The sequence below is a fragment of the Seriola lalandi genome, unplaced genomic scaffold (genome assembly GCF_002814215.2).
Source record: "Seriola lalandi dorsalis isolate HSWRI2012SDOR001 ecotype SW California unplaced genomic scaffold, Sedor1 jcf7180002054901, whole genome shotgun sequence".
NCBI lineage: Eukaryota > Metazoa > Chordata > Actinopteri > Carangiformes > Carangidae > Seriola > Seriola lalandi.
Window position 1 is genome coordinate 7,335,683 of NW_019525453.1, and position 23,435 is coordinate 7,359,117.

At 39.2% G+C, this 23,435-nt stretch overlaps 2 protein-coding genes across 2 annotated transcripts; one reads left to right on the forward strand and one right to left on the reverse strand.

Annotated features, from left to right (window-relative positions):
- Nucleotides 1-2,794: 2,794 nt before the first annotated feature.
- On the forward strand, nt 2,795-16,061 carry plg (plasminogen). The gene is made up of 19 exons (XM_023429924.2): nt 2,795-2,954; nt 5,931-6,066; nt 6,178-6,284; nt 7,034-7,148; nt 7,248-7,387; nt 7,961-8,081; nt 8,211-8,329; nt 9,220-9,382; nt 9,566-9,690; nt 10,246-10,405; nt 11,120-11,307; nt 11,412-11,560; nt 11,703-11,796; nt 12,204-12,318; nt 13,092-13,166; nt 13,274-13,414; nt 14,390-14,496; nt 15,253-15,398; nt 15,640-16,061. The coding sequence occupies exons 1-19, from the start codon at nt 2,906-2,908 to the stop codon at nt 15,799-15,801; spliced, it is 2,412 nt and encodes an 803-aa protein (XP_023285692.1). The 5' UTR covers nt 2,795-2,905; the 3' UTR covers nt 15,802-16,061.
- A 14-nt stretch (nt 16,062-16,075) lies between these two features.
- slc22a2 (solute carrier family 22 member 2) lies at nt 16,076-23,017 on the reverse strand. The gene is made up of 12 exons (XM_023429925.2): nt 22,451-23,017; nt 21,792-21,839; nt 21,482-21,585; nt 20,565-20,719; nt 19,362-19,530; nt 18,360-18,474; nt 18,139-18,239; nt 17,841-18,055; nt 17,350-17,458; nt 17,136-17,248; nt 16,917-17,016; nt 16,076-16,244 (listed from the first exon to the last, which is right to left on the reverse strand). Exons 1-12 carry the CDS (start codon nt 22,802-22,804, stop codon nt 16,157-16,159), a joined length of 1,671 nt encoding a protein of 556 aa, XP_023285693.2. The 5' UTR covers nt 22,805-23,017; the 3' UTR covers nt 16,076-16,156.
- Between the last annotated feature and the right edge of the window lie 418 nt (nt 23,018-23,435).

A 23,435-nucleotide genomic window follows, 5' to 3' on the forward strand; every position in this document is an offset into this window, starting at 1 on the left:
TTAAAGTATATTTTTTGGGGGCTTTTATGCCTTTAATGGACAGCACAGTGGAGAGTGACAGGAAACAGAGAGAGGGGGAATGACATGCAGCGAAAGGCCGTCCGATGTGGGATTCGTACCGGGGACAACTGCAGCGAGGACTGTAGCCTCTACACATGGGGCGCCTGCTTAAACCACTACGCTACACGACGCACCGAAAAAGTATGTATTTTAAGTTTGAGAACCTTTGGTATTGGTATATTATTCTGTGTGACTATTTCCATTTTATATTGCATTTCCATGGAGTTGGGGAACTTTACTTTTTAATCCCTAAGGGCAAAATGTCAAAACCAATGGATCCTAGTGCACACTTCCCATAATGCAATTCCAAAAGTATATCTTTTTTACTTGGTTCCTGAATGATAAACATCCATGTCTGTAAAATATCACCCCACCCGTTTGTTATATAACCTTTGCATTAAAAATGTGTGATCTTCAAACCTAAATTGAGGTTATTACCGTCTCTCCTGTAAGTTAATGTTGAAATGGCGAAATGTTCCTTTAATGCTGCTTTCAGCAATTTTCATGCTGGTGGCTCCATATGGCAGAGAGATAACTGTTTTTAAAAAAAGAGGTCACGTCGAGCAAACCTCTGCTAGGAGTGCTCACTTAAATAAGTTCATTAATAATTTAAACCATATAAGTTTCATCTTTATCTTCCTGGTTGAAACAGGGTTTGAATAAGAGCAGCTGAACATCACAGGTTCCTCCAATCACAAGCCAATCACACCCGCAGTTTACAGGCAAAGTGTCTTAAAGTGCCTCATACTGTATCTTGTAAGCCCTCAGTTAAAGTTTTGGGATGTATCATTGTATCTTCCATTAAGGACTATAATGTAATTATTTTGTCTTCACTTTCTTTTCGTGTGGAGCAATGGTGAGGTGTCTTTTTGTCAGTATTATCCACCTCTGTCTCATTGTTACTTCAGGTTAAGTTAGCGAGGTGCTGGAATATTTTTAAAGTTGGTGATCAACAGCACCCTCTGCAGGCCATTGCATGGTATTAGAAAGTCTCATTTGTTCAGATTAAGTTCCAGGGGGAGGGGACCAACATGGGCAGACTGTTAATTCATTGTTGCAGCAAGGAAAAATTTAACAGGTGATTAAACATACCTGAATGAACAGCACTAATTATGCAGAATGCCTCTTTCCAAAGTGTTATAAAATATAACAGTCACTTTTTGTCATTAACAAATACATGTAAAAGCATTTTAATATTGTTTGTCAATATAGAACAAATTTTATTTACTTAGAGGTTCTACTGGCTAGATTAGATTATATGCTATAAATGTCAGATAAATGTAGTAGAGTAAAAAGTATAATATTTCAGTCTGATATGTATATGTGTAGAAATATAAAACAATGCAAATTTATGGAAGAATGTCAAAACTGCACTTGGTACTTGAGAAGATACACTTACTGGACTAGGGCTGCAACTAATAATTATTTTATTTAGCAATGAATTTGTTATTTTACCAATTAATCGATTATCTGTTTGGTCTAAAAATATGTCTTAAATGAAGCCAAAGTGGTGTCTTCAAACTTCTTATTTTGTCCAACCGACAGTCCAAAGCCCAGGAGATATCCAGATTACTGTGATATTATAAATACAATGAAATGCCATAAATCCTCACGTTTGAGGGGCTGCATCAAACATTTTTTTGCTCATTGTAAATGTGAGTTGGAAGCCAATCGTGTTGCGGTATGCAAACAAACATGATGACATTTAAAGCCTCTGGTACAAAAACACTCGAACACAAACAAACAACATGAACAATATTAGCATATTTTGAAATGTTGGATTTTTTAATGAGTAATTCATTTTTTCTTAATCACTGCACTTAAATTATTATTCAAAGCAGAGGTTTTTAACATGACTGGAGGGGATCTTTAAATTTCAACTCTTCTCTCTAAATACTTTCATAAATATGCTGATGTTATTTGTGACACTATTCCTCATTCAAGTAAATCCCTTTGTAACTGTCATACAGTATGAATTCCAGTACACAGTTTAGGTTTTAGGTTTTGCATTGCATTGCTTCTTCTGGTAAAACTTCATCTCATCATTAGCTCAGGTGAAAATTTGACTGAAAACTGCCCTAAAGTTGAAGTTTTTTTTTTAATAGAAAGTGATACAATTGAACAGTAGTTACTCTGCCCCACCACACACTGAGCAGTCTAAAGTAGGTTATTTTGTAATCATATATTTGCAGTTCAGGACATGGGTCCCTTTTAGCTGAAGATTAACTGTATATATTGATCTAATTTGCTCTAGATCACATAGTATTCACCAGCAGAAGGAAATTCGGGTCTGTAATACATTAATGATGTTATTACACACAGACACACATTACCATTAAAGATGCCCCTCATTACGCACCCTGTCACTCCTACTATAAATACATTTTTAACAGCACACAGCACATGCATGCATACTGAAGAAGGATGTACAAAGAACTGGCTTGTTGATAAGAAAACAGAAAAGGTCACATGATATCAGAAAGGGGTCAAAGCTCATGATCAGTTTCATAAATCTATTGTAACTGCAGAAAAAGCAACAGAAGAGCGAAAGAAGTCAGTGGGTGCATCTCGGTACATAGTCTGAAGAAAATATTTAGTAATATTCAACACATAACAGAAAGGATGACACTCTGTGACTTTGCGATGCAACACTTTGTGTCCCAGTATCTCCCATAAACAAGGATTTTGACCTGTTGCTCTTTTGCCGTCCTTGTCCAGCCAATGATTGACTAATGATTGAACTGTCCTATTTGTCTTCCCAACGCGTCCGAAGGAGCCCAATAATATAACAGGAGGTACCTCTGTAACTTAGCTGACTATTAGCTGCTAGTATAGGGGCCTCACCATGGACCTGCACAAAGCAGCTTTCCTCCTGGGAGCCCTGATCTGCACTGGTAAGACATAATGACATCTTTGAGTGATACTTATGAATAAATCTGTAATTATATAATCGCCATAAAATATGAAAAAATTGTAACAGTGATTGGCTTCATTTCATTGTGAAAGTAGTTCATTAGGACAACTCTGTCAGGATATATTAAGAGACATGCACCTAAAAACAGATTTTGTTCTTGTTGCTGTTGAGACAGATTGAAGAAAACAGATTTCAAAAATCTAATTAAACTGCCTGACAATCTAAGGTTGCAACAGTCTGGACTTAAAGGTTTTAAATCCAATTTGCTTCATCAGGATAAAAATTCTCAATTTACATCTTTGTCTGAAAATATCACCCATGGTGTACCCCAGGGTTCAATCCCGGGTCATACAGTATTCTTTTTTTGTGTCCTGTTTATGCCCTCACTTCACTCTACAATAAGGAAAAGAGATGTATCATTACTTCATAAACAATTTGACCTACTTATGGTGCTGACTGGTAGTGACCTGGCATGTCTAAACCTCTGTACTGGATGGCAAAAAAGTTTATAAAAGCAAGTCCAACATGGTTCTGTTGGTCCACTTGAGCCATCTTTATATTTCCTGAAAAAAAATTGGGGCTTGATATCAAATATTAAAGGAATAATTAAGCATATGTGAAATGTGAAATGAATTAGTGACCATTGCAGGTGCTGGAAAGCAGATTTCTTAAAGGTCCCATATTGCAAAACAATAGATTTCCATGTGAAACGCAGCGTAATCATTGGATGTCAGAAAGCCAATACGTCATTGCACAGCCATATTATAGTATTATTATGATAATATGATTATAGTAATATTAGAGACCAGTGGCTAAAGTTAATTTTTTCAGAAATACTTGAGCATTTCAGTCCAAATTTGACTGTCTGCTGGACCATCGACATATGCATTTACTAATGAGTTTTAAGCTAAAGCCAATGTTGAGCCAGTTCGAACTAGTTCAAAGTTTAGTTCATACAGATGAAAATGAAGTGCCATAAATCACAGTTCCAAAAATGAACTAGTTCACATTCATTTGTTCCATTTTTTTTTAAATAAATCGGCCGCTACTTTTTTGTCAATAGAACCTCCTTCTATCCATCCATAACCAGCCCCAAATCATTGCCACTCCCAAACTAAATGAATAATTGTATTCCACTGAAGGATCACAGATGTGAGTTACATTCAAAACCGACTGTACTGCTAGCACCGGCCATGCTGGGCGTGTCTATGGAGATGTCATGCAGCATAACGTAAAACTGTCGTAAAACGTGAGTGGCGTTCACTCTCATTCTCGTGTTCACGTTCACCATTTGTAAACTGATTCATTCAGTTCAGCATTCACAAAAAATATGAACGCGTTCAATGAACAGCGTTCACAGCACAACACTGCCTATAGCAGTAGGCTACAGTCCATTACCTATGCGGTGCATCACTCAGAAAGCATTCAGCCAATCAGAATAGAGGCCAATGTGATGCCCACCAATGTGTGCCCACATTTGTGAAAGTAAATATTTGAATGTGCTCCATAATTAAATACTATGTCTGCATTTAGGGGTTTGTTAACCAAGGGATGTAACTGCAGTAGCAGGGTTTTCTTTTGTGACAGTAGGGGGCAGTGTGAGATACGGGTTCGCCACAGAGACTGTAGCGAGGGCGCATGTCCTGCTGGTTTTCCTCATAACTGCGGAAGACTCAGCTAAATCAAGCCACGTCTCCATGTGTTATCCTCTTTTCCCTGTATTTCAGGATCTTTATAGTTGTTTACGGTTGCTGCAGTCCGGTACCTGTTACACCAACACAAAATGAACTGCTCTTGCTAGAGCTCCAGAAAGAAGCATGAGAGAGGAAATGTAAAACTAAAACTGTACTTGCAAATAAGAACACATACATCTTCTTATGGATATCAAAACTTCAAATAAAACACAGCAAAAGTATAAAATATGGGACCTTTAACCTTTTAGATAGAGTCAGTCTAACTAACTGTTTCCTCCTATCAAACTGCTATTTGTAGCTTCGGATTTATTGCTGTCAACAAGGAAGCAAATAAGTGTATTTCCTAAAATGTTTAAATACTCCTTGAGGTGCTCTGCATTAATTCTTACTGTTCTCTTTTGACTTTCTTATGCTGGATTAGTCCATGGACAAAGATTTTTTTTTTGTGCCAATTTATAATTTTCTTCTTCATCTCTACACACTTTTCCCTTCTTCTGTGGTGGTTTAAGTCATAGGATTTTCATCAAATCCTCTGATGCTATTCAAAGTCCACAGGACTCAGAGCACGGACTTAATCCCAGAGACCTAATCTAAATATCAGTGATTCACTTATGAGTGGGTAGTTCAGGGTTGAAATCGCGGGCTTCCCAGCACACTATTACATCACTGTTAAAATTGTGGCACAGTTCTTAACTGTTTCTCAATTCCTACTCGTAGAAGGTCTCATAGATAATATCCAATTCTCCCTGGCAAAATTCAGTTTTTAGAAAATTATCAAAGCAACAGTTTCTGATTCTAGAGCATCGATACAGTTGTGATTTAAATATTGTAAAGACTATAAAACATCTTAATTGGTATTTATTTCATTTTAAAATTCCTCAAGGAAGCATACATGTAAACCGTAAATATATGTACGTTTGTGTATATGTATTATACAATGTGTAAACATATTGTATTTTCTTCTTTACTACTCAACTCTTCACTTGATTTTAAAAGGTTGACTGTCCTGTCAATAGCTTTTGTTCTCTATTGTGTCGAGACGCTCCACTCAGAGAACTATAGTTACAAATGTAACCTTCCATTACTATTCTGATATACTTTTATTTACACATATTTGTTCCAAGTTGTAATGATTTTGTTTCCCATTTATTACTTGATACATTGTTGTATTACTTTCATTATTTTAGCATTTGAAAATGTATATATTTATTTTCTATGTACCGTATATTTGACAATGACAATTCTTTTGTGTCTGATTGTAGTGAGTGGTACTGAGGTGGATGGCTACGCCAAAACTGAAGGGGCATGGATCCTCTCGTTACACAAACGCCAGTATTCAGTAAACACTGCGGCCCAGTGTGCCGAAAAATGTAACAGTGAAACATCTTTCACATGCAAGCAAGTTCACCCTTTTGAAATACTAACTTTACATTTACACCTACATCACAATTTAACTACATTTAGTGCTCAGCATTTAAGCCTTACATTGGCTGTGTTCTGTTCTCACAGGTCATTCATGTATATTGAAAAGGATCAAGAGTGTTGGACAGCAGCAGCAAACTCTAAATCAGAGACGATACTGCGCAGAACCAGCGCAGGTTTATATGAAAAAAAAGGTATGTTTTTGTTTTTTTTTTTACTTATTGTCAATTTTGACACCTGTTACAGTCCTGTTACAGACCTGTTACAGTCCTGTTACAGACCTGTTACAGTCCTGTTACAGTCCTGTTACAGACCTGTTACAGACCTGTTACAGTCCTGTTACAGCCCTGTTACAGTCCTGTTACAGACCTGTTACAGCCCTGTTACAGACCTGTTACAGTCCTGTTACAGACCTGTTACAGACCTGTTACAGACCTGTTACAGACCTGTTACAGACCTGTTACAGTCCTGTTACAGACCTGTTACAGTCCTGTTACAGACCTGTTACAGACCTGTTACAGTCCTGTTACAGACCTGTTACAGTCCTGTTACAGACCTGTTACAGCCCTGTTACAGACCTGTTACAGACTTGTTACAGACTTGTTACCTGCTCCACTTTAGATTTTACATGATACTTTTTGTTTTCATCACACTGTGGTTAATGTTTAGCCTATGTTGCATGATCGTGGTGTTTGGACTGTGTCTGCAAACACAGTAGAGAAGGACTGCAAGTTAAACACCACTGTCGCTCAGATTTTGGGGATGATACAACACTTCAGTGGAATCAGATAAATGATTCACTCAGGGAATTGTCTGATAAATTTGATTAACAGATGATAATTACATTACTGTACTTTGTAAGCAAATATTCAACCTAATTAGCAGGCTGATTTTAGTGAATGATCAAACATGTAATGCTGATAGTGTCCTTTGTCTTGTCCAGAATACCTCCTGGAGTGTGTGCATGGATTAGGAACAGATTACAGAGGGACAAAGTCCAAAACAAAAACAGGAAAGACATGTCAGAGATGGGAATCAAAATACCCACACAGGCCAAAGTACGTATTCACATCTCATGTTATTTTACATGATATCATATCCTTTCATATCTTTTCATATCTTTTCATATCATTTTTCCTCAATGTGTCTGCCTGCAGTATCACACCGCAGTCCCACCCCCTAGCAGACCTGGACTCAAACTTCTGCAGGAACCCTGATGGAGACAGTGGGGGACCCTGGTGCTACACCACTGACCCCAACACCCGCTGGGAACACTGTAATGTACCCAGCTGCACTGGTATGATTCCACAATCATGCTAAGGCTCATATAAAAACTACTGTATGTCTGAAATTACTCCCTATTCTTCTGCACAATACAGCTTCCTTTAAAGTTTCCAGATTTCTTTTACTTTTACCCTCAAGTCCTGAGGTCTTGAGGAGTTTTGGGTAGAACCTGCTGCTATAGGCCTGTAAAATCCTCTATGTATGTATGTTCCAGAAATCCCATGACTAGGGAGAGCTCTGTACAGTAAATGGTTGGCGCATGGGAAAATACATGGGTGGACAAAATTGCAGGAGCATCAAACAATATAGTGCAAGGCAGAAAGAGTTGTGCAATAAACACTATCTTTGAAAAAGGTAGCAATGTGAAATCTGTTGCATGGTGTAGATTGTGGTGTTATATTGGATTTTGTATTTTCTTGAAAGCTGTTTCTGTTGCAGGAGGTGGATAGAGAAATGTAATTTCCAACCCTAGATATTTTACATTTCTGTACGCATATACACCAAATACCGACATGCACGTACGATGCCAAGGCAGACTAATTACAAAGCAGATAACAGTGTGATGTCGGTACTTGTTCCTTTACAGAGGAGTGTATACACTGCAGTGGTGAGAACTACAGAGGAAAAATCTTGACCACTGAAAGCGGCTTCACCTGCCAACGCTGGGACTCCCAGAAACCTCACAACCACGGCTACATCCCCAGCGCGTAAGACTACATGAGCTACACTTGAATTCATAGACCAACCATAAGGAGGGTTTCATGATTTTAACACATACAACTTGTTTCCAGAAGCTAAACTAAAGCTACAAGAGTTCTATTTAATGTTTACTCTAGTCTCCCGGAGAAGTATCTTGAAGAGAACTACTGCAGAAACCCTGATGGAGACCCCCGACCTTGGTGCTTCACCACCAGCCCATCCAAAAGATGGGACTTCTGCTCCATTCCACGCTGCAGTCAGTCCTCCTTTTTAAATATGTTTACTTTATTTCTATTTCATTACTGTAAAACCTTATATCAGCTCAAGCTCCCTCTACTGAAAGTAATGGCTAGAATTGGAATTTTATTTAATATGAAAATATGCCTTGCATGCAATAATAGAATTTACTCATGCATTTTCAAACAATACAGCAAATATGGTTGCTGCTTTTGAGAATGAAGGAAAACGTGTGTTCGCCAAAAGGTGTGCACTCAGTTTCTAATGTGTTTATACCTGCTGAAATACCTTTGAGCAAGACGTCAAACCACTTCCTGCAGCAGGATAACATTGAACAGGCAAAAACAAAAAGACAAAAACACATTTACATCATTTATTTATTCATTTGACAAGATTATTGAGAATTTTATTAAAAATATAGAAACTGAAATTGACGCTAATTTTTCCACTTTTTCCTGAATATTTTTTATGAGTTGCTATAATTACAAGAAACTGTTGATTACAAATAGAGCTGAAACAATTATTAGACACATTGATAAGTAATTAAAAAAAATAAATAGATCTACAACAATTTTGATAACTGATTAAATCACTTTAATTTAAAAACTGGGGGGGTTAACTATTAATTGATAAATGAAAAGAATCATTCATTGCATGACTTAAGAAAAGTTTAAGAAAAGGGCGGAGCCTCCATACATAATACGGCTGTTCAGGTCTTTCTGTTGCTGTTGTGAGACGACAGTAAAGAATTAATTGCTTTGTTTGCCACTTTTTTGTTTAATATATGTATTTTAGAGGATCTAATCAAATAAATACAAGAAACTTTGTCATAATTTCCAGAAGACTGACATGTTGCCCACATGTTCACTGTGAGTTCTACAACCAAGCCATGTCGTCCTCTGCCCTCAGCATCCGAGCCTCCCACCATCGTCCCGGAGCTGACCTGTGCCACTGGTGAAGGCGGCGCGTACCGAGGAACAGTTGCTGTGACAGAGTCTGGCAAAACTTGCCAGAGCTGGTCGGCTCAGACACCTCACAAACACAACCGCACCCCAGATAACTACCCCTGCAAGTAAGAGCTCCTGTACCTGGGAAAGATGTCTACTCACACAGACCGACACAAACAAAACAATAAACATGGCTGCAAATACAAAAATACCTTTGAGGGAGCCAGAAACATTATCCCAAGCAAATACAGTATGCTGGCCTCATCTCTGTTTGTGTCCTTCATTATGACGGTGTATTTATTTGTCAGAGGCCTAGATAACAACTACTGTCGTAACCCTGACAACGAGCGGATGCCCTGGTGTTACACCACTGACCCTGAAACTCGCTGGGAGTACTGCACGGTGCCGAGCTGTGGGAATGCACCTAGACCAGGTGAAGCAGTGGTTAATGATGGTGATGTACACTTTTGAAACTGCTACATGAGATTTACAGTTGTTTTCTGATTCCTTCATACACTTTGAAGACCGAACTAATTTACAAAAGAGGGATGAAATACTAGGCAAAGCAATGATTAATTGAAGTAAATGAGTAAATGAAAACTCCTTTTCTTACTCAGTTACAATAATGTTAATGTCAGTGGTAATGGAGGTAGACTAGAAAAGAGGACGAGGCTTCAAAAAAGACTTGCGTTTGAAATAATGACTCACAGAGGTAACATATATCCTTTCATTCTGCTTCAAGTGAAGATAAATAGAGGGGAAATTCATGTGTCCATTAGCTCATTGTTGATATTAATAAAAACAGTTAATATAAATAAACAATAATAATTAGATTAGTCCACTTCCTTTGGATGAGGTGTGGTATAGCCTGATGGCAGCGTGAACAAAGGATCTCCTGAACCTCTCTGTTCTGCAGCGCAGTGAGATGAGACATTTGCTGCAGCTGTAGCATCAACAAATTACCCTATATTTTTGTGTCTTGCTACAGATGATCCTATGATCCCCCCAGAAGAGGAAGACTGTTATGAGGGGGATGGGTCAAACTACCGTGGCATAACATCAGTGACCATCAGCGGGAAAAAATGTCAAATCTGGAGCTCCTTGAGTCCTCACAACCATCGAAAAACTCCACAGAACTACCCCACAGCGTGAGCATCAACTGTCTCCTAATACAGTTTATATTAACAAATGCAGATTTGAACCTCGGTTTCCAATTCAAGCTTACAGGACATTTTAGCTGATTCTCAACCCAAGTATCCAGACTTCCTTCCTTCCCTTCATCCTATTCTGGCGGCCATACATCATTTCATTCAAATGTTATATCTGGAATATATACATGTATATACATATACATGCCTCTCGTCAAGTCAAATTACTTGGTCAGAACTAACTGTTATATTATATTAAAGATAAATTAGGGTTATAGTCTATATTTTTGTTATTGACAACAAATCCAATGAGAAGACTAAAACCAAAAATTAAAGGTTCTGTAGGCCATCGTCACTGACAATAGACCACCGGGATGTCAGACCAAAACAAATGCTACGATGCTTCAATTCTGCAATCATCAAGAAAGTGTCTAGTTGCGTAGAAACTGAATAAATTAGTTTGTAGAACATTCTCTCAAAACTGACATTACCTGTAGAATATTTTGTCAGGGTAAGCCCAACATTACATCTGGTTACACAGCATCTACTTCTTCACTTCTTACAGCTACTTCAAAATCAGAGGCAAATCCTGCCCCCTGGTGGTAACTGTGGTTTTGTATATAACAGAAACCTTTCCTGGTTTGACTATAGGAATGATAAACAAAGGTTGTTGGTACCTGCTGCCCTGACGCTCCAGATCTTCTCTTTCAACAGGGACCTCAGGAGGAATCTTTGCAGGAACCCAGATGGAGACCGAGCACCCTGGTGTTACACTACAGATCCCAGCGTCCGCTGGGAGTACTGCAACTTGGAGAAATGCACCACCAATGCTTCAGGAATACCATCTGCTGTACCAAACCCCAGGCCCCCCTCCACCGCCACCCAGACCCCACCAGTGAAAGGTAAATCAACTTTCTAAATGTGTATTTGTCAGATTTTAAGATCAGTTGTGATGTTTTAAAATCCTTTATTCACCCACTTTTTCCTTTTTGTGTTGCTGTGTTAGACTGTAAAGTTGGAAATGGAGAAACATACCGGGGTCCGACCTCCATCACCATTCTGGGTGTGACCTGCCAGGCCTGGAGCGCTCAGAGTCCTCACCAGCACAACAGCTTTACCCCACAAACTCACCCTACCAAGGGCCTGGATGGAAATGTAAGTGTGATCCATTTTAACCTGTAGACTTCTGGAGTTTGGACTATTAACTCTTGATATAATAAACAATTTAATGTTAAAAGCTGGCAGAGTCATAACATGATCTTCTGGCTCATTCATTTTCTCCGTCTGTGACTGTCAGAGCTGCAGAAACCCAGATAACGATGTGAACGGACCGTGGTGCTACACTACCGACAGGAACAAGAAATGGGACTACTGTCAGATCCCTGACTGTGGTATGTGAACATTATTAATGTGCAGCTCATTACAATTCCTTATTTAACTTTTTAACCACTCTAACTGCATGTCTCTAGGTCCGTTTTTCGGTTAAATGTGAAATATCTCAAAAACTAATCTATGAATATCCATAAAATTTTGAATATTGGTTCATGGTCCCCAGCGGATGAATCCTACTGACTTTGGTTAGTAGATAACGGATATAATTGTTAGTTACAGCCCGAATCTAGAATTTATTAAGCTCCAAGCACAGCTGAGTCTAAGTACACCACGGCCTGGAAACTACAACTTATACTAACGAAAGCTGATTCAACTGTGACACTGTGGAGCTGCCGAGTCTGACGTATTAAACTGGCTACTGTACAGAGGATAAAGCATTTTGATTTAACTGGACTTTTCTTTGTAGCGGGATTGAATTGTGGGACGCCAGTTACCAAACCAAAGCGTTGTTTCGGTCGTATTGTTGGAGGCTGCGTGTCCAAAGCTCACTCATGGCCCTGGCAAATCAGCCTCCGGACTAAGTGAGTACAACAAGACTAAAATAGGACGTAAAGGTTAAGTGATATTGGGTTTTTCCTCATCTGGATGAAAAACAACCCCTCAACTAAATGATAAAAAAAATGTTTTTAACCTATTTCCAAAGTTTATTATATATATTTTTTCATCCAGATGGTTTGAAGTGTTTGTAGATTCTGAAAAACCTTCAGCATGTCAGTTTCATTTCAGTTATCTTTTACAGCTACTGACTGTTACCTCTGTGACCTGGATGTATTCTAATACATGGAAACTGGGGCTAAAAATGACCAATATTTTGGTAATAGAAGTGGATATCAGATATTTAGACACTGATTTTAATCTTCAAAATGAAAGCCATGTTTCACAGAGCACAAACCTCTTTTGTTATCAGTGTAAGACATGAACCAAAATGACAAAATGATCATTCTAAATTTGCAGTTTTGTGTTTTTTCATTGTTTCATTCAGGGTGAAAAAACACAATTTGACTATCACTAAAAGTCTTTACTGAAACATAGACTTGTGAAATTGTTCCATCTCTCAAAGGGAGGTTGATCCACCAGCTGATCCACCAAGTTATAAAAATGAAGACTATACAGACAATTGTACTAAACATTGTCTATTAATTTGCATGTTTTTTAAACCAAGATGCTGCATCTCATGGGGTTTAATCAGCATATTTAGTTTATTCTTACTTTTGAAATGAATATTTGACTCTAAAAAGCCAGTGTTTTTATTCTGTCCTACTTACATACATTTCTGCCTGTCTCTGTCCACCAGTACGGGAGTCCATTTCTGTGGAGGAACTCTCATTCACCCTCAGTGGGTCCTCACTGCTGCACACTGCCTGGAGAGGTCAGGGAGACTATTAAAAAAAAAAAAACCCATCTAAAGACCAAATCCTGCAATAGCACAACCTCTGGATAACTGGTGTGTATGTTTATGAATGTTATGTTCTGTAGGTCCAAGCGGCCCTCAGCCTACCAGATTCTGCTGGGCGTCCACACAGAGAGAGCCGCTGAGCCGTCCAAGCAGGAAAGGAGACTGGAAAAACTGGTGCTGGGACCCAACAGGGCTGACATCGCTCTGCTCAAACTGGAGAGGTGAGATCTGGACATATCATTCCCCCACCACTTCTAAGGTCAAATACTAATACAGTGATACTATTAGTACAGCTACCCCTCCTTTATTACATCTGCAGATACGGCACTACTAACATTTGTAATTTTACAGATTATACTGTTTAGGGCTGAAACAACCGACCATTCGCTAAGCGTCTCCCCATGATCAGCGATAAGCCAATCTTAGCTTAGCAACCAGGCAGGCTGGTCAAACTGTGGATACTTGGCATTTAAAGAGTCTATAGTGTCTTGTTTCTAATTTCCCTTTCAAAAGCAATAACACATGAGTAAAAGTGTAAGGAAATGTGCGAACACTGTGTGAACAGTGTGTTCATCTGTTCTGATGTGAGATACAATGTCGTTAGCATGTCTTACCTACTGACCTACCCTCAAAAACCAACTGGTAACTAGAGGTAGCTGAATCAATCCCCACAGTAAAGATACTACCGAAAAAAGAGAAATCACACCACACACAAATTCTACACACTATTAATCATGCATTCACCTGATAAATCATGACATCTCCCCTTACGTGACTGACTTTGAGTGGTAAACCCTCCTCCATTACAGTTTACTGCAACAGTGCAGTGTGAGAAGACAGGTGTAGAAAGAGTGGCTAAGGGTTTAAGGTATTAATAATGTGTCATTCGTTAAGTAAACCTAAGATTTGCTGGTCACAGCTTTTTCAGACTTCGTTTTTTTTTGCTTTTATGTCACTGTAAATGAAATATCTTTGTATCTTTGGACTGTTAAACTAAGTTTTCCTCAGTTTGAGCTTGTGATGTGGAGTTGTTATTGTTTTATGATGTTTTATAGATTGAGTTATTCACCAGTTTATAAAATAATCATCATTAGTAGCAGTCTTTCTACAGTGACTAAAACTGATATTCCTGTGTGTGTGTGTGTGTGTGTGTGTGTGTGTTTGTGTGTGTGTGTGTGTGATTCTTGTGTTTTCAGCCCTGCACTGATAAATGACAAAGTCCTGCCAGCTTGTCTGCCAGAGAGGGACTTTATTGTTGCCAGTGGAACAGAGTGTTATGTTACCGGGTGGGGAGAAACGCAAGGTACAGTATGTCAAGTGTATGTGTGTGTGTGTGTGTGTGTGTGTGTGTGTGTGTGTGTTTGCTCTTGTGCTGCTATCTTAAAGGAGACTAATTTGAGTTTTAAACTCTGACCGTGAGGTCATATTTAGAAAATGAGGTCATTTTTGGGTGGTCCTCATTTCTTCAAAGAGGTTTTGTATGAGGTCCTCATTTAATGTTAAAACTGGAGCTTTATTCCATATTTACCTTATAATGACTTTTATTGTCTAACAGCTGGATTTTTCCCTGTTATGATAAAAACATCAAAATCAAAATAAGGGCAAAAAATTCATCTTTAGACTGCTCTACAGATTTTTTAAGGCATCAACAGCTATCAGATCTTTTTCCAGCTATATAATTGAACCTATAGTGGATTATAAAGTGCCAATTGGTGACAAAGATATACCATATTTTATCCCATCTGTTGATTCAAATTAAAGAGACAGCAAATACTCTGACACTCAGGTCCAAGTTTAAAAAATGTAACAGCGAGCTGGGTGGTTTAACAGGCTGAGAGTGCACCTTTAAATTAGATTAGTTAAATATCTTTTAGTGTAACAGTATATTTGAAACACACTAAAACACGTGATCAAATACAGTGAATGTGAGTTGTAATACAAAGACCTCTGAAAGGCTCCCAGCTGAAGGGAACCCCGTGATGATAATGATGACGATCGTGTGTGAATGATGGGTATGAGGAGGAAGATAGGTGGCTAACTGCAGGAAGGTGCGTTGCAGGTACGGGAGGTGACGGCGTCCTGAAGGAAGCTGGTTTCCCTGTGATCGAGAACAAGATCTGTAACCGTCCGTCCTATCTGAACGGCAGAGTGAGAGACCATGAGATGTGCGCTGGAAACATCGAGGGAGGAACAGACAGCTGCCAGGTATTCAAAACTCACAAACTATGGGAAGTGCATTGTTTTCTGACACAATGTCTTTAACACCAGCGGTTAGTTCGGGTCCCCCAGTGGCCCCTCATATTGGCTATAACTACAAACCTTTAAACTATAAACCGCCCTTAAACCTTTCTCGGATTGAAAACCATCTGATGCAACAAATGTGTGAAACAAGTTGGAAATACATTCTGCTACTGTACTGTGTGTTTGTGTTTGTTTCTCCCTGCAGGGTGACAGCGGTGGGCCTCTAGTGTGCCATGCTCAGAACAGGTATATCCTGCAGGGCGTCACGTCCTGGGGTTTGGGATGCGCCAACGCCATGAAACCTGGCGTCTACGCTCGAGTCTCCAAGTTTGTCGACTGGATCGAGAAAACCATTAAAGCCAATTAAAAACGATCCGCCTCGAAACAAACAGCTTCAAATGTGACAAGTCACAGAAAGTGGTTCATTTTGCTTTAGATATATTAACATGTATATACTGTTCCAATGTCACTGCTTTAGTTTGCTGTCTGCCGTTATCTGATGTTAACAATGTGCTGCTCTGTAAAACAGTGAATTCAGAGCACGATGAGCCGAGCATACTCCTGGTTTTAGGATGTAAAAGTGTGTTTTCTGTAAGAGCTGAAGAATAAAACTTGATACAAAGGAAATGGGCAAGTCATGCTTTATAGAAAATGTAAAAATTGTTTTTAACAGAGGGCAACATATTGTATCATGAGTAGAAATCTATCTACAAACACATGCATCACACACTTCTTGTTTCCTTATTGCTTGTCAGCTTTGATTTTAAAAGTTTCTTCATTTGTTGGTTCTCCAGTGGATTTTCCTTTTTCCTGGGAGCAAAAACAAACATATTCTGTTAATATTAAATAGAAAAAGCTTCCTGCATCAGTTTCTTTAGATGATAGTGGTGAATCAATAATTAAGATTTTGTTATATTGACATAATCTTTCTTACACTTATACCTTGTTAACAAAGAAATGAATTGACACATGATATGTACTTTCACTCCAAAATTAGGCATCAATTATTTTATTAAATGAAACCTAATAATAATAATAATGTATTGCCATAATATTTTTTACCAGTGGTGGAAAGTAACTTGCTCATACACGTACTTCAGTACAATTATTGTCATTCTTTGAGTATTTGTATTTTCCGCTACTCCTGCTCTTAACTTCGGAGAAAAATCCTGTGCTGTTTTACAAGATTTAACATCTTTCATACAAAAAAATATAATCAGCTTATATAATGTGTTGCTATAGAGGTGACTATCCAACACTATACTAGTAAAAAAGCATAATTCATAATCTAATAATATCATACTTATAATGATTAAGGGCCATTCTGCATTTGCATCTGCTTTTACTGGTAATGGAGCCTTCTTGCTTTTGTTGATTTAATAAAAACTGAATCTGAATACTTCGTTCACCACTGATGAGGAACAATGAGACTAAATAATACTGTGTGATAAATTTTATCAAATGTTTTGGGAAATGTTTCACCTATTAGGAAATTCGATATCATCAATAGTCTCGGGGAGAGGAACTCCTCTGGTTTCAGGCAGCAACAGCACCAAACCTCCAGCTATGAACGCTACCACTCCTGCGTGACATACAAAGTGAAGATTTAAAACCCTGAGTGAAGTAACATTCAGAAAAGTGCCTCGGCTACTCAAAGCTTCACTCGTCATAAAAATCATCAATAACAGGTAGAAAACACACCGAAGATGATGAGTGGCAGCTCCAGCCAGATGACGGCCAGTCTGTAGAGCAGGAACGGAGCGACGATGCCTCCAACGTCACACAGAGTGGAACAAACTGACACTCCCAGGTTCCTGTATCCAGTTAAACACCGTATAAACACACTGCATATTTACTGTACACACTGTTCACCGTACTGTGAATGTGAAAGTAGAGATGATCAAACTGACCTCACCTGACAAACGTCGGGTAGAGCTCAGTGTTAACAAACACCACCATCTCGAAGGCCATGGTGATACCCAGCCGACCGATGCAGGCCACCACCATCTTAAACCAGAACATACCTGCAGCACAGAGACAGAGGCGCATTACACAATTAATAGTAATAATTCGCTGAATTTTATCAGTGGAATTTTGGACTTTTATGCTTTTTCTGGGAAAATACTGGGAAATACTTTGTCAGGAAAGTCCCCCTCTGTTTGGGCCACTTGTTTGTTCAAAGCTATAACCAATCCAGGTGCAGTAGACGTACAAGTTGTTGAAATTATGACAAACAAATATGGTGAAACGTTGCAAAATGTCTCATGAGTGAACTTATTTCAAAAATTAAGTACCTATGTAAGTAAGTAGGAATAATTACACCTGTAATTATTTCTAAAAGCAGTCTCCCTAAGAAGCAAGCAAAAGACGAAGTAAAACAATCTAAGAATAAGAAGTTGTTCTCACTGTCAGGGATGAAGGCGGTGACGAGGCAGGAGGTTCCGGCGACGATGTTGGCGGAGGCGAAGGGGAGACGTCGGCCGATACGTTCAATAGTGAACAGGATGAGGAAGGCGGCGGGGAACTCCACCAGGCCAGAGATGAGGAAGTCAATGTAGACGTCTCCTCCTGCTATCCCCACCCTCATAATGAGGCCCTGATAAACCACACCGCTGGTGAACCTACAGAGGTACAATCAGACTCAGTGTCTCTCTTAGTCTACTTTTAGACTAAGGTTTGGCCGACAAATCGGTGATCTTCTCACCAGTTGAACATGAGGATGAAAGTGTGTTTCCTCATATTTGGGGTTCTGACCAGGTCCAGCAAGGAGGCAGAGGGGGAGTCACCCTCCTCATCAGTGAGTGTCTGAAAGAAGAAATCATGATCCAGTTGAGGATTGTGACAGTAATGTAGGAACGGATTTGACACCTTGATTTGATATTTTAGCAGAATTATGATGTTAAGTAAACTGTTGAATCGATCTACCTCCAAGTTCCTAGTGAGTTTCTTCTTGTTCTCCTTTGCCATAGATTCAGTGATCTCCATCGCTCTGGAGGAATTGTTCTGGGAGATGAGCCACCTTGGAGATTCTGGGATTAACCTGGCAGACAAAACCACCCAGACACAAAAATCTCATTCACCCACACGTCTGCTGGTAATGGACAATCTGGCCTCTGTCTGTTTCTTGGTTTAATGTGTTTTGTGAGGTGAATCATAGCTGAGGTGAAAATCAAAGGTGACAAACTTCTTTCTTTGGCTGGACCGGCCCTGTAAACAGATCTCTCACTGACTGACTGACTGACTGAGTGATGAAGTTAAACCATTGGTCTGACACAGTGATAAGGTCGCAGCATTAGTTGGTCACTGCTCTTTCAAAATGATTTGGTGCAAAAAAAAAAAACTTAGCACATTTGTTGCTACATTTACCAACTTTTCAGACATTTTTAGTGTCTTTTTTTCCAAAAAGCACCTAGCAACCAAACATCACCAACCAAACAATCTTTTAACATGTTAAACATGTTAAAAGGATGACAAAACATGCTACAGCAGAAATGACAAGCAATGAGAGAGTTTGGGAACGACATGCAACAAAAGTCTCTGACTGGATGTGGGATAGGAGACATTGTCATTAATGGTTAGTGTTCGTGGTTCACCTCTGAGCTGCCAACCTATTTAATAATGAGCAGTAATCCACAATAAATGCCAGTTGCAGCCTGAATAATCTCTGATGTTGGAGGATACAGCTTGCATTTATATCAAAACCAAGGGTGGTGGTCTCATAATGTATAAACAAATGGAAGGAGAGGTGTTCACTGCAATTCAAAAACACTGAGATCATATCTCAGTGCATGTGAGAGAGAGCATGTGCTCTTCCTTCATGACCTGGCTTGTTTTATGGAAAAGTACTTAAAGACAGACATAAAATGCCACGAGGGACCAGACGATGACTGCAACCAAATCTACAGCCAAGAATATAAAGTCTCTCACCAGTAGTAGGACAGGAAGAGGATGTAGGGGGCAGTGATGGTGACCTGCAGCCAGCGCCAGTCAGTGATGAAGTAGGCGAGCAGAGGGAGGATGAGGACGCCGACACTGAAGAACATCTGGTACAATATGCCCACTGTTCGTCTGTACTCCACTCCAACTATCTCTGTCACTGGGAGAAAGTGTATTTCACCAGAACAAAATGAACAAAGTGAGACTGCTGCAAGAGGGACATGAAGAAATGACTAATTTTGTAACTGTATGTGGTATTTGAACCTATCTGTAAACTGTCCACTAAACAATCAGATTTTCTCGACTGATCTGTACTGTGAGGCCAGTCTTCATTTGCAGTCAAATGCAAGTCAGATGCTTTCATAAAAATAAAGACTGACTGATCGCTGGGCAGCCCACCCCCCCCCAGGCTCCCTCTGAACCCAGCCAGTCAGTGACACCTGCTGACCTGTGGCAATAACAGCAAATCATAATCTGTGCTTCTCTAACAAAGTTGTGGAAGGAGCAAAGAGCAGGGAAAGAGGTTTTAGAGACCACAGTAACAGGTTGTAAATATACAGCAGTGAAGACATGGTCTGTTGTTCTCATTTGTCCATGGAAACTATCCTGAGTCCTACTGATGAATTAGCAGAGGAAGACACAGTGTCTCAGCTCTGCTACAGGTCTAGACTGAGCTGAGATTATCTGCTACAGTTTGTTTCTGTATTTTCACACTCTCGGATGAATTTTTCATCAAAATTTCCTTTTAAACTGTTCAGCTTTTCCTGAACGCAAATGTTTCCAGCTGAGCAAATTTAGCATGCTTGCTTGGTCAGCCAGGTTTTTAGTTTTAAAAAAGTCATAATTCACACAGAAATACTGGCAAAGAAATCCTACATAACATAGTCAATAACTGGACCTCTTTGTGCGACAGAAGAATTTAGATGTAACTTAACTATTAGTTTGATGTAGGTCAGAGTCAACCCTTGGATTGTTTGAGTATGAAGTTGAAGGTGAATTGTGAGAACCATAAATCTTTGACCATGCAACTATCCCTCTAACTGAAACTTATATATAATATATATAAGTTATAACTCGCACATATAACAGCAGTCTGTTCGTAATGTTTATCTGATTTAGCTACTGTAGGTAGTTAGTAAATATATAATTAGTGAGATAAAAAAATTCTACGTCAAACACTGAAATCATCATTACGCAGCACGTAGGAAGTCATCCAGCCTCCTTTGGCTCCGAAGCCAAAGATGGTCCTGAACACCAGGAGGGAGATGTAGTTTGGAGCCACAGCCAGCGCAAACCCAGAGATCGCATTCAGTATGAATGACATCAGGAAACTGACCTTCCTGCCAAACCTGCAGACAGATGGAAAAACAAGCAGCAAGAGGTGATTCCTTTCAAAATAAGAGAGGGTTGAGTCAAGTATAAAAAGTAAGCTTTAGATCTTTTATTGTATTTTTGGCAAACATTTTTGAAGGTATCACTGATTGTGTTGGTTAAATTAGGTGAGGTTTACAGAGAACTAGAACAATTAACTAGACAAATGTGGACCTTTTTAAAACCAAGGATACAGAATATCTGGCCAGATGCATCATTGTAAATTTTACATAACAGATAAAACTTGGTATTTTTTGGAAATGCCATTTATTAATAGTTAAAATCCTAATAGCTAAAAATAATTTGTCACCTTCTGTTCTAACAAACTGACAGTCAGTGACTGAGGTTTATCTCTCTCCATAGGACTGCTATAGAATGAAGCAGTGATGCCTGATGAAGGTGTATTTGGCTAAGGGTTGGGGTTACTTTCCAAAACAACTAGTTTGCATGACGTGTTGCCCGACCATGTCAGAAATCAAAAGTGTTAATAGTTATTCCGAATGTCCACACTGAAAGTGGGGAAAAAGATCATTTAAATTCGGGGATAACTCTTCTGGAAGACATTCATAGTGTTGGCTTCCTCTCTGCTGAGCTGACTGATGACGACGTGAGGTGGGTGCAAATGTTGACTCTAATCTGATGTCGGACAGGTGTGGGAGAAGGGGGCTTCTGAAGGTTTTTGACCAATAAGCAGTTCTGATGAATTACGTAGCTGGTTATAAGCCAGTGTAAGACCTCACCTGTCGGCAAAGTAGCCGAAGGCAAAGCTGCCGGCGAGGAAGCCCACGTTGAGAGTGGACTGGTACATGTCGACCAACCATCCATCTGAACACACCAGGTCAAACTGAGACCAAAAGGAAGAAGGCTACATATGTCTACATACAGGATATCCTTATTTTTGTACAATAAAATACATATTACATTGCACAACTTTTATTATTTGATTGAACTGAGAAGCATTATTTAGAATATTGAGTGGATTATGTTGTTTCAGGTTTGTAATGAATGAAATCACTTTGAAGAACAAATGCGTCAAATTTCTTTTCTCACCTCTGTGACAAAGGACTTCCTCCCTTCATTCTGATACTCCCAGCCGTCCTTAAAGACAAAAATAAAACATTGCTTTTAATACAGATAGTAATGTTATTCTTACTGTAAAATGTTATCATCAAAACACATCAGAATTAAAAAGGAAACCAACTAATTAGAAGTAATTCTCCTTCCCTGGTGTGACTTTGGCTTAAAAAATGAACCTTAAACCAAAGAGGGGCCCACTGTTCATTTCTGCCATTAAACTCTTAGGAATCTGTGCAAACCACTGCCCACAAGGCTGAGAAAGTGCCATGAAAGTGCTCTGTTTTGTTTTTTTTTGCATTGAAATTTTTATTCATATTTAAAAGAGCGCTTTCACAACCTCAGGGTCACAGGTGCAGACATTACTTTGAAAGAAATGGAGAGAAAGACAAAACAAAAAAGATTTTTAACTATGAATAAATGTTTGGGGTCACTGTAATGGGCAGAATGAGTTTGGGACTGATCAAGGATAAGAATATAAAGATATAAAGTGCCTTACATTTTGCACAGTACTGTGTATGGTATTTGAATCTGTCCATGAACACACACAAATTAAGACTCAAGGCAATTTGAGTTTGAGACATTATTACTGCAGAACCAAATAATCCAAGAGCAACTAATATCTAAGATCTCACCTTGCACATGGAGACTGGGACTCCACTGAGGTCCAGTTCCTGGGTGTCACAGGTGAGTCCTGTGCTGTTCCAGTCCACCTTGTACTGCTCACAGCTGCTCTGCTGCAGCACCCCAGAGCTGTTGACCAGAGGCACCGTCAGCCTGCGACTGTCTGCCAGGCTCCAGCCGCACGCCTGCCTCATCTCCACCACCGCAGAGTCCCGACACCAGTGATCCGGGGTGAAACCCTGGAAGACGATGCCGACGTACACACCTGCAAAAGGCAATGACAGCAGACAGAGCAGGGCAAAGATACGCCTCTGACAATGGCCAAAAGTCCCAGCCTCCTCCAGGAGGTCATCAAAGGTTGTCATTACCGCTGAGATCCAAGACTTAAATTTTTTTGGTATCTAAGGTTTTACACTTTGGATGAAGTTCTGTTCTCAGTGCATTGTAGCCTAGAGGAAAAGGCTAGTGATCTGCTTTAAAGATTTTGACAGACTTCACAGTGCACCTCACTAACCAGGGTGATCTTTGAGCTAAAGTCCAAAAAAAAAACCAGTCAAAAATAGTTAAAGCTGCAGTGGAAACAACATGTTACTGTTTAATGGAGTTAAACAGAGAATGGCAGAAGAATTATGCAATCACTGAATGAACCTCAACTGGAGCCAAAACAAATTCTCAGTTTTAAGTTATGCATCATGATGGTGTCACAGGACAAAGATGTTTTTGAATGCTGAAAAGTCAAAAGTGGATAACACTTGAAAATGTCGGCCTTTTATGACTCCTAGAGGCTGCATCAAAAATGGCCCTATATGTTAAACAGCACAGTACAAGGATGGTCTAATTTTTATTTTTATTTATTACAAATATAAATGTATTCAATCAGAATCATATGCAATAAATATTATATTTACGCAGGAGGATTAAGCAAATTTAAAATGGTGAATTTAAGTAATTGTACATTAAATAGTGAATTACATAGTTATTCGACAGCTCAGTAAA